The sequence below is a fragment of the Bos javanicus genome, chromosome 3 (assembly GCF_032452875.1).
Source record: "Bos javanicus breed banteng chromosome 3, ARS-OSU_banteng_1.0, whole genome shotgun sequence".
In the NCBI taxonomy this organism is placed as follows: domain Eukaryota; kingdom Metazoa; phylum Chordata; class Mammalia; order Artiodactyla; family Bovidae; genus Bos; species Bos javanicus.
In genome coordinates, this window is record NC_083870.1 from 78714159 (window position 1) to 78731520 (window position 17362).

The following is a 17362-nucleotide window of genomic DNA, read 5'->3' on the forward strand; positions in this document are numbered from 1 at the left end:
AACTCCAGTACTTTGGCCACCTCATACGAAGAGTTGACTCATTGGAAAAGACTCTGATGCTGGGAGGTATTAGGGGCAGGAGGAGAAGGGGACGACAGAGGATGAGATGGCTGGATGGCATCACTGACTCCATGGACGTGAGTCTGAGTGAACTCCAGGAGTTGGTGATGGACAGGGAGGCCTGGCGTGCTGCGATTCATGGGGTCGCAAAGAGTCGGACACGACTAAGGACTGAACTGAACTGAACTAATAATACTACCAGGTGATGCTGACTTGACATAGCTCCACATAGAGCCCTGACTTTCAGACTTTCTGACTATAACTTCAGTATAGAAAATACATTTTAAATCCCTATTTGGTACATACATCTGAGATGTCTGAGACTCCGTCTAGTTTAATCTCTCATTCTCAGCAAAAATCATGTTCTTGTTAAGTCATCTGTCTTCTCTTTGACTAATTCTAGTGAAATAATTGGAGAAGGCAATGGCACTCCACTCCAGTACTCTTGCCTGGAAAATCCCATGGATGGAGGAGCCTAGTAGGCTGCAGTCCATGGGGTCGCTAAGAGTCAGACACGACTGAGCGACTTCACTTTCGCTTTTCACTTTCATGCACTGAAGAAGGAAATGGCAACCCACTCCAGTGTTCTTGCCTGGAGAATCCCAGGGACGGGGGAGCCTGGTGGGCTGCCGTCTCTGGGGTCACACAGAGTTGGACATGACTGAAGTGACTTAGCAGCAGTGAAATAATACTGTTTCCCTGGACTGTTAGCTCTCTCTTGAAATGTTAGAAAGTTTCTTCTTCATTTTAAGTGAATGTTTGTCCATATAATTTCTAGATAGGTACTAAGTTCTACACTCTATTTTAGCAAAGAAAAGAATCTGTATTTTCTTTGCACAGCCATCCTTCAGGGAGTTTAATTATTATAAAATCATGATCTAAAGAAAAAGACAACAGTCAATTGTCTACAAGGTAGTATTTCTAGTTTTGGTTCTTGAACATATTTTAAGAAATTTTGAATTCTGTCTTCTGTTTAGCACATTTACTAATACATCACAAGTTAATGCATTCTGATTTTTGGTGTTTAGGACACAAATATCTATTTGGCTGGTACTGAAGAAGGTCATATTCACAAGTGTTCCTGTTCATATAATGAACAATATCTAGATACCTACAGAGGACATAAGGTTAGTTTTAATTACAGTAGGTATGGAAAATTTTATCTTGTTATATTTCTGAAAAAACAGTATCATTAGACACAGTGTTTTTATGCAATAATTTATAACATCAGATTTAAAAATACAAGCTTGAATTTGTATATAAAACACCCATAGTATGCGGGGCTTTTAATTTGGCTTCTAGATATCCTTGATTTCTTTTCATAAGTTATTAGGACACAATATTTGCTTCTGAAATACTGCTGATTTAACATGCTGATCTCAAAGTAAAACTGACTCTGGCATATTTGCATTCCCTACATTTTAAAATGCTAGTTCCTACCATGTTTTCTTCATTTTCTCCTTTATTTTTATTTTTCTTAATATTCCTAAATATTTTTAAATACTATAGTATATATTAATATTTAGTAAGTACTGTAGCAACTATATTTGTATGCTTCTGTATGCCATAATTTAGGGAAGAGATTCAACTTTGACCTAGTATTCTTAGCTAAGATAATACTTACACATTAATGCATGGTGTATAAAGCTTTTAGAAATCTGAGCATTTTAAGTTTGTTGGTCAAATTTAAAGTATAAGACGTTAGATACTACTTACTATATATTTTATTTTTCTAATCCTAGGGACCAGTGTATAAAATAGCATGGAACCCATTTTGCCATGATGTTTTCTTAAGCTGTTCTGCTGATTGGGGTGTTATTATATGGCAACATGAGAATCTCAAACCATTTTTGAGTTTTTATCCAACTACTTATGTTGTTTATGATATTGCCTGGTCTCCAAAATCATCCTACATATTTGCAGCTGCAAATGAGAGCAGAGTGGAGATTTGGGACCTTCACATCAGCACGTAAATATTAACATTTTTCTTGAAGATAATTGTAGATAATAAAAGTAGAAGATAATTGCAGTTCCATCTAAATGATGCTTGATGGTTTTGACATTGGTTAGAGAGAACTGTAGTTACTTTAAAACAAGTAATAGTTCATACTGTGAGAGTCCTTTATGAATAAAGTGATGTGCCAGGATAATATATTAATTACCTACATCATATGTATTAATAGTTTAAAAATATTTGAATGAAAATGGGTTACTCTATCTCCTCAATTAAAAAAAAATTTTATTTATTTATTTGGCTGCATCAGATGTTAGTTGTAGCATGTAAGATCTTTTAGTTGTGACATGCAAACTTAGTTGTGATATGTGGGATCTAGTTCCCTGACCAAGGATTGAACCCAGGTCCCCTGCATTGGGAGCATGGAGTCTTAGCCACTGAAACACCACGGTAGTCCCTCATCAAATTTTTATAGACTGATATAGGATATCATAACTACCTTGAATTCTTTGTCATTGTCTGGTTTATGGAAGAATGCAGAGAGGCACTTTTCTAATTGTTCTTAACTGAAGACCTTTTATTAGTAAGATAAAGGGAGCAAAATAAGTATTTTTTATGATATTTACTTATTCTCTTACCTCATTTTAAAACATATTTGAAGAAACATGCAGTTTAATTAAAATTTTTTTCTTTAAGTGTTACATCAAAGTTATTAGAGGGCCATAGACCGTCCTTTTTAATATGAAAGTTTATAAAGTGCTGGAATTGTGTTTAATGATTCTACTTCTTCAATCATTATTTCAATATTAGAAAATATTGTGACTTTTAGGCAAGTTATTAAGGAAGAGAAGCATGGAAATACATTCTTGTTTGAAATAAATGATATAAAATTCAATGGGTTTATTAATAATTGCAAATTTTTTCCTAGAGATTAATAGTTTAGTAACTTTAAAATTTTTTCACGACTCATTCTATAAAACAATTTGAACTAAACACTCAAGGAGTACAACACAAAGCAATATATTTTTGTCTATGAGATGACTAACATAGAAAGTGGTCACTTAAAGGAGTGTCATCTCTTTTTTTTTTTTTCCTAGTAAAATTGTAGTTCCCAGGCAAAATTTCTTCAGAAGAAGTATGCAAGTTACTGCTTCTTTTATAAGAATGCCAATGGATTGCTTTGGATGAGTAAGAGTTGAGAAGGTTCTTGTTCTTCATTGAAGAAGATTCATTCTTCAATGAATCTAAAACAAGATTCATTGTTCAGATTCACTTATGGTCTAGGGATTCATTTGGATCAAAACATCCTTCCCTTAAAAGACATTTATTATTTAAGAAGTTGTACTAGGGATCCTCAGAGAAACTGAACCCATAAAATAGAGATGGTGGGAGGAAGGGAGAGAGAAAGAGAGAGAGAGATTTAAAAATATTGGCTTATATGATTGTGGGGCCTGGCAGTTCCCAAGTTTGCTTGACAGTGTAACAAGCCAGAATTTCCATCAGGGGAGTCCATGTTGCAGTCTTGAGTGCAAAGGCAATATAGAGGCAGAAATTTATTCAGTTTCAAGGACCTCAGTCTTTTCTTTGAAGGCTTTCAACAAATTAGATGAGGCCGACTCACTTTGTGAAGGATAATTTGCTTTATTCAAATTCTACTGATTTAAGTTAATCATATCATACCTTCACATCAGTGTGTAGACTGGTGTTTGACTAAACAACTGGAAACCACAGCTTAGCCAAATTAATGCATAAAATTAATCATCACAGGAGTTTAAAGTATGAGTTCACATCTTAATTGTGAATACTTTATTTCATTGAAATTAGTTTATTGAAAGAATGAAAGCTTTGACTGAATAAAGGGTGAGAAGTAGTTATTTTGCTTTTGGAAACACACAAAGATGCTTTTAGTTTTTGTTACATGAAATCACAAATATCTCAGGGTCTTCTTAGTCTGTATGTAAAAAGAATATATTAACAATAACTAAATTTACAAATATAATATTTCATTACAGTTTGGACCCTCTGATTGTCAATGTTGCTAACCCTGGAATCAAGTTCACAACTGTTCTTTTTGCTAAGCAAACAGATTGCCTTCTGGTGGGAGATAGCGATGGACAAGTTGCTGTATATGAATTAAAAAATATGCCCACTACTTTGGATTCTAACAGGGTAAGACTTGAAAGTCAAAATCTTATGTCATTTTATGATTTTATTCAGCTGTAGTTTTGTGTCATACAAGAGATTTACACTTCTCAAATATCTGAACTGTGGCACAGTGGAAAGATATATATAAGTCCCAAAGTGGCATGGTGCCTAGTAGGCTTATTTTATTTGAGCCTCACAGTCTTTATCTGTTAAATGAAAACATCGTTCTTTATTTTTTTTTCTTTTTTTTTAAATTTTATTTTATTTTTAAACTTTACATAATTGTATTAGTTTTGCCAAATATCAAAATGAATTGAGCAGAATAATTATAAATATTATATGAAATAATTTAAAACTGTCCCTAGTTTATGGTTGTGACTGTTCTCTGCAAATATTCAAAGACTTTTACAAGATATAATATTTTTATTTATTTATTTTTGTCAAGAAAGTAGAATTTATGGGTAAGCATGAGTAAGGAGGGGCAGCGCCAAGGCTCTCATGAGTGCAGGACCCATTTGTCAGAGGGCCACGATTAGGGATATATTTGACCCTACAGCCATCTAAATGAGCCGCTTTTCTACCACCATGTTTTCACATTCACCTGCATTAAACTTAGTAAATCCCCACTTCTTGGAGATGTGGATCGTCTGGTGTACAGGGAACTTGAACTTGGCTCTGAGGAGGGCCTCAATCACAGGCTTATTGTTCTGCTGTTAGGTGTGGATGGCCGTATGACTCTGGCCATTGCTCCCAGGCACCAAGCATACCTGTCTGGAGCCTAGGCAGAACAGCATGCCAGTCATGAAGGTCCAGTAGAAAGAGTTGTCTCCAAGATCCCTTAGGGCAACCTGTACAGGCAATAGCCAAGGAGGCTGCTGTTTGCAGAGATTGCACACTGGGGCCCTATGAGGAAGAGCACAGCCAGCCTAACTGGCTGCAAAAAGAAATAATATTTTTATTTTTAAATTTTTTTGGAAATAATATTTTTAGATGTTTTCTGGTGTTCCTAAGGTTGCCATTTGTTTCTACTGGTTTGACATTATCCTCTTCCCTAACTCTGATCTTCAGCTATCAAAGCTTTGTTATAAAACTTTGACAAGTAAACCAGCATCACTAGATGCCCACTATTTTTAATATTATATATATATATTTTTGCTTATTTGTTGTTTAAAAGTTTTTTAAATTGAAGTAAATTTGATTTATAGTGTTAAATCACATAGTGATTTGGTATTTTTATATATTATACTTAATTTAAAGTTATTATAAAATATTGGGTATATTCCCTGTGCTATACATTATATCCTTGTATCTTATTTATTTTATACCTAGTAATTTGTACCTCGTAATCCCCTTTCCTTATCTTGCTACTCTCTCCTCCCCTCTCCCCACTGGTAAGCACTGATTTGTTCTCTGTATCTGTGTCTTGTTTCTATGTTGTTACGTTCACTCGTTCATCTTCTTTTTTGATTTCCCATATATGTGAAAACATATAGTATTTGTCTTTCTCTGACTTACTTCACTAAGCATAATACCCTCCAAATACATCCATGTTGTTGCAAATTGCAGAATTTCACTTTCTTAAAATTTCTGGGTAATATTCCATTGTGTATATATATGTGTGTATATATATACATGTATATATATGTATGCTGCTGCTGCCAAGTTGCTTCAGTCGTGTCCGACTCTGTGTGACCCCATAGACGGCAGCCCACCAGGCTCCCCGTCCCTGGGATTCTCCAGGTAAGAACACTGGAGTGGGTTGCCATTTCCTTCTCCAATGCATGAAAGTGGAAAGTGAAAGTGAAGTCGCTCAGTCGTGTCCGACTCTTCGAGACCCCATGGACTGCAGCCTTCCAGGCTCCTCCGCCCATGGGATTTTCCAGGCAAGAGTACTGGAGTGGGTCACCAGTGCCTTCTCCATATATATCTATATACATGTATATATATATACACATACACTATATAGATGTCCATTATTTTCAAGATAGCTTTTCAGTTTTTTTCTGTTTATGTTTAGATTTCTAGTTTAAGGAATGATCTAGTAAATATTACCATGAATATATCAACATGTTAACAATATTAAAAATATACACGAATCAATAAGAAAAAATACTAAGACTCCAATAGAAGGGTGAGTGAGGTCAGGAACAGTTCATTCACAAAATATGGCTGGTAAATATACTTTAAAATTTAACCTCATTAACAAAAAATATTTAATTAAGTTAAATGAAAAGCATTCATTTAATAGAATTCTCATATATCAAATTAACAGAAATTCTTTTAATTGGACTACTTATTACTGACAGACATTTGGTAAGATAGGTCCTCTCTTATACTGACAGTTGAAATAAAAATTAGTATAAGTTCTTTGGGAGCAATTTGGCAATCTGAACCAGAATTGTTGACTTTTGGAACTCTATCTTACAGAAATATTCATAAAGGCAATCTAAGAAATTATAGCATGTTTTGTGATAGGATGAGACAAAAAAGAAAAGGAAAGAAAAAAAAAGGAAAAGGAACCATCTAAATATCCAACCAGAGGGAAATATGACTAGGCAAGTCAGAAGTGCTGATTAGATTTGGGTTACATGTAAGAGGTGGAGTTTTACCCCAGCCATATGGACTATAAATGTTAAACAAACAAGCAGACAGAAAATACTTACTTACATACATACATACTAGCTTGCTTGGGACTTTATACACAGTTTGATCCTCTACTCACTTCAAGTCTTTGCTCAAATGTCAAATTTCTTAGTGAAGTCTTCCCTGGCCACCTTATTTAAAATTGCAGCCTCTACTCTCCCCCACACTCCCTATTCAATACTCTTCCATGACTAATTTTCTTAATAACACTGGTCTTTGTGTGTGTGTGTATGTGTGTGTGTGCACGTGTGCGCTCAGTCACTCGGTAGTGTCCTGCTCTTTGACACCCCAGGGACTGTAGACCGCAAGGCTCCTCTGTCCATGGAATTTCCCAGGGAAGAATACTGGAGTTTTGATTGATTGATTTTGTTAATTTCCCATCTCCCACAGCTAGATTATAAGCTCTACATAAACACTGAATTTGTCTCTATTGTTCTGGGCTACGTCTTAGTACAGTGTCAGGCTTATGCTGCTGCTAAGTCGCTTTAGTCATGTCCGACTCTGTGCGACCCCATAGATGGCAGCCAGGCTTATAGTAGTTATCAATAAATGCTTTTGAATAAATACGCATTGAAAAGCTAGAGAAAAAAAATCACATATTAGAAGCATTGTTTCTTAAAGGTAGGATCATAAGGGAATTTTAGTCTTATACTTGTCTGTTTTACAAGTCATTATAGTACATCAAGTAATTGTATAAATGCATTGGTCTCCTTACAAAATAGTTTGAGTGTGCTCTGAGGAATGCATCTCTAATGCCTTATTTTTTCCAAGATATAAACTATTTTAATATTTTCATTTTCTTACACATTGAGTACAAGATATTTTAACAGGATGGGGATGTTTGTGCTCATAGTGAACCTTGTTTAAGATATACAGCTCAACAGCCAAAAGAAATTAAAAGAGAATTCTATTTATTTGAGTATTTCAAAGAAACATTAAAATGAATCCAAATATATAGTTCATAGTATTCCTTTTGCTTCTTCCACCCATAGCTCTCAAATCCTAAATATAAACTCAAGGCCTGAATCCATCCTTTTTTGTCTCTGTAATTCTTTCAGTGCTAAGAACTTGTCCACAAGCTCTGAACTGGGGGCAGTAGGGAAGGGGGGCTTGAATTTTTTCAAAATTTTTATTAGTATATGTTGGTGTAGTGTTTGGAGGGAAATCTGTAAGCATTAGCATGTCGATTCTTTTCATCACATGTATTTTTATCTAGTACTGATCAAATGCTACAATAATTTGTCAATATAAATTATAATATTTTGTATACACATCTTACTAATTTGAGCTGTTTGAAACTTTTATATTCAAGTATCTAGCATAGCACTAGCACATAATAGACATTCAGCAAATGTTGAATAGATGTGTGAATGAACAAACCTACAGACAAAAGACATATGGTTTCTAAGAAAGAAACCACAATGTGTGCTTAAGAAACACAATCGGGTAATAACAAAATAATAAACAAACTCCCTTAGGAACACAGAGCAGGAAAATAGTTGACTTTTGATAGGAGAATAGGAAGAAGAAAAAAAAAAATAAGAATGCTCTGGGGAAGGCTTTCACACAGGAGACTGAATTTCAACAATGTTTTAGAGGATCAGGATTTTTCCTGTAGACAAGAGAGTAGAACTGTTATTCTAGACTGAGAGAAAGGCTTGAACAAAAATATAGAATTGAAGAGGTCCTTGGCATGCTGCCATCCATGATGCACGAGGTCACAAGGAGTTGGACAGGACTGAGCAACTGAAATGAACTGAACTTGGCATTTTAAGGACATTGTGAGTAGACTTTTTGACTGGTAAAGAGATCGCTTGAGAAAAGAGCAACAAAAGGACCAGTCAGGCCATTTAGGACCAGAAAATGTACGACTGCCAAGTTAAGGAATTTGATCTTTATTATATAGATTACCAGGGCTTCTCTGATAGCTCTGTTGGTAAAGAATCCGCCTGCAATGTAGGGGACCTCGGTCCAATTCTGGTTCAATTCCTGGGTCTGGAAGATCTGCTGGAGGAGGGATAGGCTACCGACTCCAGTATTCTTGGGCTTTTCTTGTGGCTCAGCTGATAAAGAATTCGCCTGCAATGCCAGAGACCTGGGTTCGATCCCTGGGTTGGGAAGATCCCTTGGAGAAGGGAAAGGCTACCCACTCCAGTATTCTGGCCTGGAGAATAGTCCATGGGATGACAAAGAGTCCGATAGGACTGAGCGACTTTCACTTTCATACAGATGACTAAAAGGTATTTAAGGTTTACAATTCCAGAAGTGACAAAGGGGGAAAAAATTAAACCCCCATCTCACATTTTGTGTAATAGTGAACGGCAAATGGATTGAAGACTATGGGGGAAAATAAACAAACTCCTAAAAGAAAATGTAGGGTAATGTGTTAATAATTTAAAGTCAGGATAGATTTTTAAAAAATGACCACCCCAAATCTAATTTTTTTCAAATTTTTTCCTTTTCTTCATTTGTAAAATAGGTATAATATTGGCACTAGAATCAAAGGTTGTTAGAAAGAATGAAAATGTTTCAGTCTGGAAGGTGAGAACGGTTAAAAAAAAATAAAAAGGAAAGGAAAGCATGGCCTTTTAGGTACCCTGGTGTTTATATTTCAAGTTGTTTTAATATCTGTCAGGCAGACTTGTTCCAAACACTTTCTTAAACGTTTAATAAAGTCTGCTACATAAAAAAAAAAAAAAAAAAAGAATGAGTTAATATGTACAAAGTGGTTAGAAAGGAGAAGACAATGGCAACCCACTCCAGTACTCTTGCCTGGAAAATCCCATGGACAAAGGAGCCTGGCAGGCTTCAGTCCATGGGGTCGCTAAGAATCAGACACAAATGAGCGACTTCACTTTCACTTTTCACTTTCATGCATTGGAGAAGGAAATGCAACCCACTCCAGTGTTCTTGCCTGGAGAATCCCAAGGACGGGGGAGCCTGGTGGGCTGCCGTCTACAGGGTCGCACAGAGTCGGACACGACTGAAGTGACTTAGCAGCAGCAGTGGTTAGAACTGTTACTGGCACATAGTAAACTCTCTATAAATCTCAATTATTTTTTGTATAATTATTTTGTCAAAATTCATATTTTCTGTCCAGGATTTCATATTCCAAGGTAAAAACAACTGATTGGAATAAGAAGTTTCCAAGATATATGGAAGACATTTAATATCCAGTGTATGTAAAAACTCCTACAAAACAATAAGAAATGACTCAATTTTTTAAATGGGCAGCATATAAAATGTTAACTCAGAGTATGCTATGCTATGCTAAGTCGCTTCAGTCGTGTCTGACTCTGTGTGACCCCACAGACAGCAGCCCACCAGGCTCCCCTGTCCCTGAGATTCTCCAGGCAAGAACACTGGAGTGGGTTGCCATTTCCTTCTCCAATGCATGAAAGTGAAAAGTGAAAGTGAAGTTGCTCAGTCGTGTCTGACTCTTAGAGACCCCATGGACTGCAGCCTTCCAGGCTCCTCCATCCATGGGATTTTCCAGGCAAGAGTACTGGAGTGGGGTGCCATTGCCTTCTCCGATTAACTCAGAGTAGAGGAAACTAAATTATCGAATAAACTTCAAAAGCAACATTCATTCTCATGAATAATGAGGAAATGTGCAATTAAAATTTTGCAAGATATCAGTTCCTATTGATCAAGTTTACCAAAATTAAAATATTAGTTAATATCAAGCATTAGCAGAGTTGTAGAGAACTAGGAATTCTTATGCAGGGATCATGGGAATATGAATTAGCATGACCTCTTTGGAGAGCAATTCAATAAAACTGAAAATTCAGATATCATGTAAGCCAGTGATATCATGAGATCCTCTTGCACATATGTACTAAGGGATATATATAAGGTGGCAATATGAGTTTTTTTTTAATGTCTCTTTCAGACAGAGATGATAAATCAGTTCAGGTTCACTTAAAACATTCACATTACAAAATTTAAAAAAAATTTAGTCTTAGTTCACCTTAAAGTCTTAGATTATATATTTTATTATTCTAAGTCTAGGAAAGCTTAATAAATACTTTTAAGTGAGTTTTTGTAAAAATTAAGTTTCTTTGAATCTTTTAAATTACATTTATAAATTTAATATATTGGATTTTAAATACTTCAATTGTCTTAGGGCAAACAAATCTCACTTAAGAAACTCCTATTAATATAATAAGTTTAAAATATTGAATATGCTTAATCTTAAATTTTCCTAAATGTTCCAATGCTTTTTACAAATTAATAATATTTCAATCTATGATTACAAGTCTAAATCAATTACCTAACTACATTATAGGTAATTTTCATTAGAATCACTAACTTATTTGTTAGATAATCAAATATGACAAATCCTTTTATATATAATGAATATTTAAAATACCAAGCATGTACAAATGCTTTAATCCAAAAATATTATAATTACCTGTTTAATTTGCTGCATTGTGTCTATACTCAGTTTTTATTCTTCTCAGGGCAAACATGTTTTCCCAATAAAGAAATGAGTGAAACATCCCAAGTGGTTTGAAGATTATTTTCTCAACTGGCCTAGATGCATATTGATAGTAGATGTTCAAGGGCATTTTCCCGACTACCTTGGCTACATGCTGAGCCCTGTTTTAGTGCTTTGTCAACACCCTCCACATGGAGGTGTCTCAAAGCCCATTCTCATCAAGTCTGGTTATATATTACCTGCATATCACATGTTTTCTTGGAAGTCTGCAACTCTGAATGTGTTGCTGCATCTTGATTCATTTCAATTCATTTACTGACTGTGTCATTAATTCTAAATTACAACAGTTTTCCTATCTTGTAGAACTATAATTGTTCTAGATGTTTAAATGACATTTGTTTGGATTCTGTATGTCTCCTAGGGCTTTGTTCAATTTCTTGGTAGTGGTCTGAAAGATGTGCTAATGAGAAAAGAACACTCATAACAGCCTTGTTTCTATATTGATAAATTGGAATCAATCTAAATGAACATCAGTGGGATATTGGATAAATAAAATATGGCATAATCACATAAATGACTATAATACAGAAGTTTGATATATATTTCAATATGTCAATTTGACAAATTTTGAACAAATCTTAAAAAACATAGTGTTGCATGACAAAAGCAAATTGTCAGAAGGTAAATACAATATGTTATGATTTATGTAATATTACTTAGACACACAACTCAAAATTATGTCCTTGTTATATTTATAGTTAGTAAAAGAAAAGAATATAGACTAGAAAGTGAAAGAAAATTTTCATTTTTGTGTTTTGATTTGAATCAGTTAGAGACATCTTTTATTTTGAGCAGCATACTCTGTAAGCAGAAGGCTAAGATCAGAGAGTCTGAATGTTTTCAAAAAACGAGTGTGTGTGTGTGTGTGTGTGTGTGTTTGTGTGTGTGTGTGGTGGGGAAGGGGTGTGTATGTGAATGATTTCAATGCTGGTAAGCAAAAGTTTTCTTTTAACAAATATATTTCATACCTTAGTAAATAGTTTCCTAATACAAATAAGTTTTTCATTCTTTTTGGCCATTGAATTTTAAAGGTTCAAGAGGTTATATTTCTGAGAAATTAAACAAAGAATCACTAATCAGATTTTATGTTAATTATAACTGACCACAAGCTTAACTGGTACACTTCCTCCTTAGCTTTTCAGTGAAGAATTGCAATCATAATAGTAATTAAAGTAATTAATGTCAAACCATTATTTCCCATAAAGATATCTTACCATGTAACATTATGACCTACAATTTCTCTGTTAATTTTAACCAAGAGTTAATCAAAATTTTGCAAGTCATATGATTTCATCATACAGGAAATATGGACGCCAAATTTATGATAAAGGCTGCCTCTGGGAAATGAAAGGTGAAGGAAGAATAGAATTGGAGAGGAGTACAAAGAGAGCTTCATCAGTAAAGTTTTATTTATTTTACTAAAAAATATTCAAGGCAAAGATGACATTTGTTGATTTAGGGGAAATATGTAGTTCACAAAGGCTAAGTACCAGACAGCCCATGCATCGAGTGTACTGGAACAGGGTTCATTGAGGGAAACCCATGGAGAAAGGATCAATAGCAACTTTAGGACCACAACACCTGCTCATCTTCTCATTGCCCATCACTTTCTCTGGCCTTGCACAGAAGGAGAAAGGGCTGTGGAGGTTTTAAGTGACATAATTTTCTGAAACTCTGGACCCTCCCAATGTGACCAAGGGTCAGAATATCATTGTGATAGGACATGGCAGGACACTGGCTCTAGCCCTATCCTACTGACTCAGAGCTCATGTTCATGGTGGTGCATCAGCCTGGTGCCTGACATGAACAGGAGCTTGGGGTCCAAATCTTTCAGTTACAAGTTTAAGACGTAGCTGGATGTTAACAGGACTTACCACCACATTAGCATTTATTGTTGTTTGAAGCACCAGCTCCTCTCTTGGTGCACTGGGGCTTGGTTGCTGGGGGCCTAAGTCTTGCATTGAACAGAATTATGGCTTAAGCACTTGGCAGAAGCCAATTTCAGTGGCATGAACCAACTCCTTTTCTGGAAGCAGCCTGTAGAGAATCACTCCTAAATACTGTTTCTGTTCTTATGTTTCAGTATGCTAATGCTTGCATCTTTTCCTCAATATTTTTGAATGTACATTTTTTCCCCCAAATTAAGAGAAAAACAAAAAGAGAAGTGAAATCTTCAAAAATACAAACACATTCACATACATACACACATGGGTGTGTATGTATGTATATATATGTGTGTGTGTGTATATATATATATATATATATATATTAATGTTGAGAGACATTGAAGGCAGAAAAGATAGACCATTCATGCAATAAATATTTACTGAGCATGTGTTATGTGACAGGGTCTGTTTTAGGCACTAAAATAAAACTGTGAACAAGCTATAGTAATGATCTACTAATCTGCCCAAGTGAGAGACTGAACTAGATCTAGGTAGGTTTGAGCCTCCCTCCCACCCTCCATCTTACCCCTCACAGAGCCCCAAGCTGAGCTCCCTGTGTAATACAGCAGCTTTCCACTAGCTATCTATTTTATACATGATATTGTATATATAGTGTGATAGTCAAGTGTATGAAAGTCGCTCAGTCACGTCGACTTTTTGTATAGAGTCGGCCAAAATACTGGAGTGGGTAGCCTTTCCCTTCTCCATGGGATCTTCCCAACCCAGGGATCGAACCCAGATCTCCCTCATTGCAGACAGATTCTTTACCAGCTGAGCCACAATGGTATGTATATATTGTGGACTTCCCTTGTGGGTCAATGGTAAAGAACTTGCCTGCCAATGCAAGAGGTATAAGAGACATGGGTTCTATCCCTGGGTTGGGAAGATCCCCAGGAGGAGGGCATGGCAAACCACTCCAGTATTCTTGCCTGGAGAATCCCATGGACAGAGGAACCTGGAAGGCTACAGTCCATGGGATCATAAGGATTCAGACACTACTGAAATGGCTTAGTATGAAGGCGTGCACAGCATGCATGCATTGTATATATATCAGTGCTACTCTCTCAGTTTGTCCCACCCTCTCCAGTTTAGCAATTGATTTGGTGTGTCAGAGCTTAAAAGGATAGGGAGGTGCTGAAGAAAGGATAGTATAAGATAAAAGATAGGAATTGACTTACATGACATTATCCATGGTGCTTATAACTCTTTGCAGCTTATAAAACACCTTCAACGACATTAGCTCAATCATCTCTTACAACAATCTTTGGAACTGGATGTTAATATTTTCATTATGCATTTAAAGAAACTAAGATTCCCAGATATCAGTGATTTCTTCAGGATCAACTTTTCTATGTGATAGAGAAAATCCTAGCCTTCTGCTTCAAGTTCCCATCTTTTTACTGTGTCTTTCTTGAAAACTCACCTCCCGTCTTTGATTTCATTTACCCCTTTGATACAAAGATCATTATTATTAAATGAAATACCAATCCACACAGAAATTCAGATGTTTTACTCTCTTTAATGAAACACTACAGATCAACAAAGAGCTTAAGATACCATTAAGACTAAAAGTGATTTTACGGATGAAAAAACAGAGGATTAAGCATTAAAGCTAAACAAGAGCTGCCAAAATTGTCCCTTTACTGAATCCTTATAAAATTGTTTATCAAACTTCATTAAGAGAGCCTCTCAAAGGAAAGAGCAAATTCATACTAGGAAGTAAATGTTATTATTTAAATTTAACTTGGTTTGTTTCCTTTTATAGTCCTACCGGATGCTTTTTATATGTATATCACTAGCTTATAAATTTTAAATGGCATTTTAAACACTACTTTACCTCTTAATTTGTATTTTATTGCATTTTAATTGTGTAACTTTTTTTCTTTTCAGGGAGATGTAATAGTGACTTTGCTTGGGCCCAAGTCAAGTCAAAGCATAATTCATCATCAGTAGTAGAACAATGTTTAATAACCAATATCTGGTTTGTATGAAGTAAGCTGGGATTTTGATTCTAGAAAACACTACTTGATGTATAACCTCCATCTAAATTTAATATAAATTTATGAACTTTTACTTCAGATAAATGTGATTAGATTTATTATTTGAGCTAACTGTAAGAGTTTCACTGTATTTTTCTTAATTTTTGAAATTTATTTCTATTCTTTTTCTTCATCATATTCCAAGGACATTATAAGTACAAATATGTACTTATAAAATATACAAATAGGTTAGAAATTGTTATTCCTTTAGAAGCAAAGCTTGTAAAGTATTAGGATTACTTAAAACAGAATCTTTATTAAGACAAAAGGTCCACACACTTTTAAATTTCTGCTTTCCAAACTCTGTTTTCCAGTGTTTATAAATTATGCGGCTGTTAGCATTATGAGAATATTGGATATTCATACCCAATTTTAAATAAGAACTTTATACTCTTAGATCTGAGAGGTACAGCTATAGAACTGAGTTAGACTATTTGACTAGCAAAAGACATGACAGCCAATGTCAGAATTGCATTGTTTGGCCAGCAAGCATCACACTCCCAATTCAGAGATAAGAATTAGTCTGGGATACATCAGGGCATTCTTCTCTGCATCCTTCAGAATCTGCTCTGGGTTTTAAGCCCAGACTTAAGTAGGCCCAGATAAAATATAGAGAGTCCCTGATCTATAGTTTCCATTGGGATGTTATTTTGTGAACAGTTCTAGAGCAACCTTATAGAAATAGGAGTGGGAGGCAGCAACTCCTTCAAATATAGATCGCAACAGTGTGTTCCTTGCTGTTTGTTTTATTTTTTTTTCTCAAAATTTTAAAAATCATTTATTTATTTTAATTTGGCTGCACTGGGTCTTAGTTGCTGCATGTGGGATCTAGCTCCTTGTCCAGGGATCGAACCCAGGCCCCCTGCATTGGGAGCGCAGAGTCTTAGCCACTGGACCACCATGAAAGTCCCAAGCTGTTTGTTTTAAAAAGTCCTGGTGTTTGTAAACTGAGACCATAGGGCAGTATAGCCTGTTCTATAAAGCATTCTAAGTGGAGAGGAGAGCATAAGGCACTTGAAAGTCACTAAACTGTCTGAAAAGTAATATATATTAAAAACAGGATGGAATCAGTGCAACAGTGGGAATTACCTTTTACGAGTATCCATTCACAATCTTCATTTCTTTGGAGCCATCCTTTAGACAAAGAAAGGCAATTTTTAGGTGGACTGAAAGCTTAGATAAGGTTATAAGGATTATAAATGTTCAGGTTATTAGGATTTATAAATTATAAATTTTCTACTGGTTTAAGTCATTAATTCTTGTCTTTTTTTTTTAAGGTTTGGACTTTCCATAAAACTTTGTATAACAAAATAAAAATGTAATTGAAAAAATGTGTCTCTTTTTATTTTATATTTTAGAAAACTTTCACATATTCTATTCTCATTGCTCATCAGGCCTAAATGAAAAGCAAAGCCATTTTATTCTTCTTGGATCCTAGGCAACTGATCCTGAACTGAATCTATTCCATTGTATTAAATCATACAATACATAGCCTTTTCAGATTGACTTCTTTCATGTAATAATATGAATTTAAGGTTTTTCTATGTCTGCTGATGGCTTTATAGTTCATTCCTTTTTAGGGCTGAATAATATCCAATGTCTGAATGTACCACAGTTTGTCATTCACCAACTGAAAGACGTTTTGGTTGCTTTAAAAATTTGGCAGTTATGATTAAAGTTGCCATAAACATCCATGCACAAGTTTTTATGTAGAATAAGTTTTCAGCTCCTTTGAGAAAATAACAAGGAGTACAATTTCTGGATCATATGGTAAGAGTGTATTTAGTTTTGTAAAAAAACAAAGCCCTGAACTGTCTTCCAAAGTGGTTATACCATTTTTCATTCCCACCAGCAATTTATGAGAGTTCCTATTGCTCCATATTCTTGCCAGCTTTGGTATCATCATGGTCCAAATATTGGCCATTCTAGTAGATGTGTAGTGATACCTCATTATTGTTTTAATTTGCACTTCCTGATATATTGTAGAGTTTACCATAAAATTTTAAGAATTGTTAGCCAACTCATTTTATCCTAGTTAAGGGCCTAAGGAAGGAGTGGTGACTCGGCTAACTTT

At 35.1% G+C, this 17362-nt stretch overlaps 1 protein-coding gene and 1 pseudogene across 1 annotated transcript in view; one reads left to right on the forward strand and one right to left on the reverse strand.

The window, feature by feature from the left end:
- DNAI4 (dynein axonemal intermediate chain 4) overlaps positions 1-16980 on the forward strand; it is a 100273-nt gene extending 83293 nt beyond the window's left edge. Inside the window, 4 exon segments of the mRNA XM_061411667.1 lie at positions 1089-1187; positions 1803-2029; positions 4027-4183; positions 15140-16980. Of these exon segments, the coding sequence (XP_061267651.1) occupies positions 1089-1187; positions 1803-2029; positions 4027-4183; positions 15140-15202 (546 nt within the window). The 3' untranslated portion in view covers positions 15203-16980.
- On the reverse strand, positions 4980-5099 carry LOC133245440 (small nucleolar RNA SNORA70; annotated as a pseudogene).
- Positions 16981-17362: the final 382 nt, after the last annotated feature.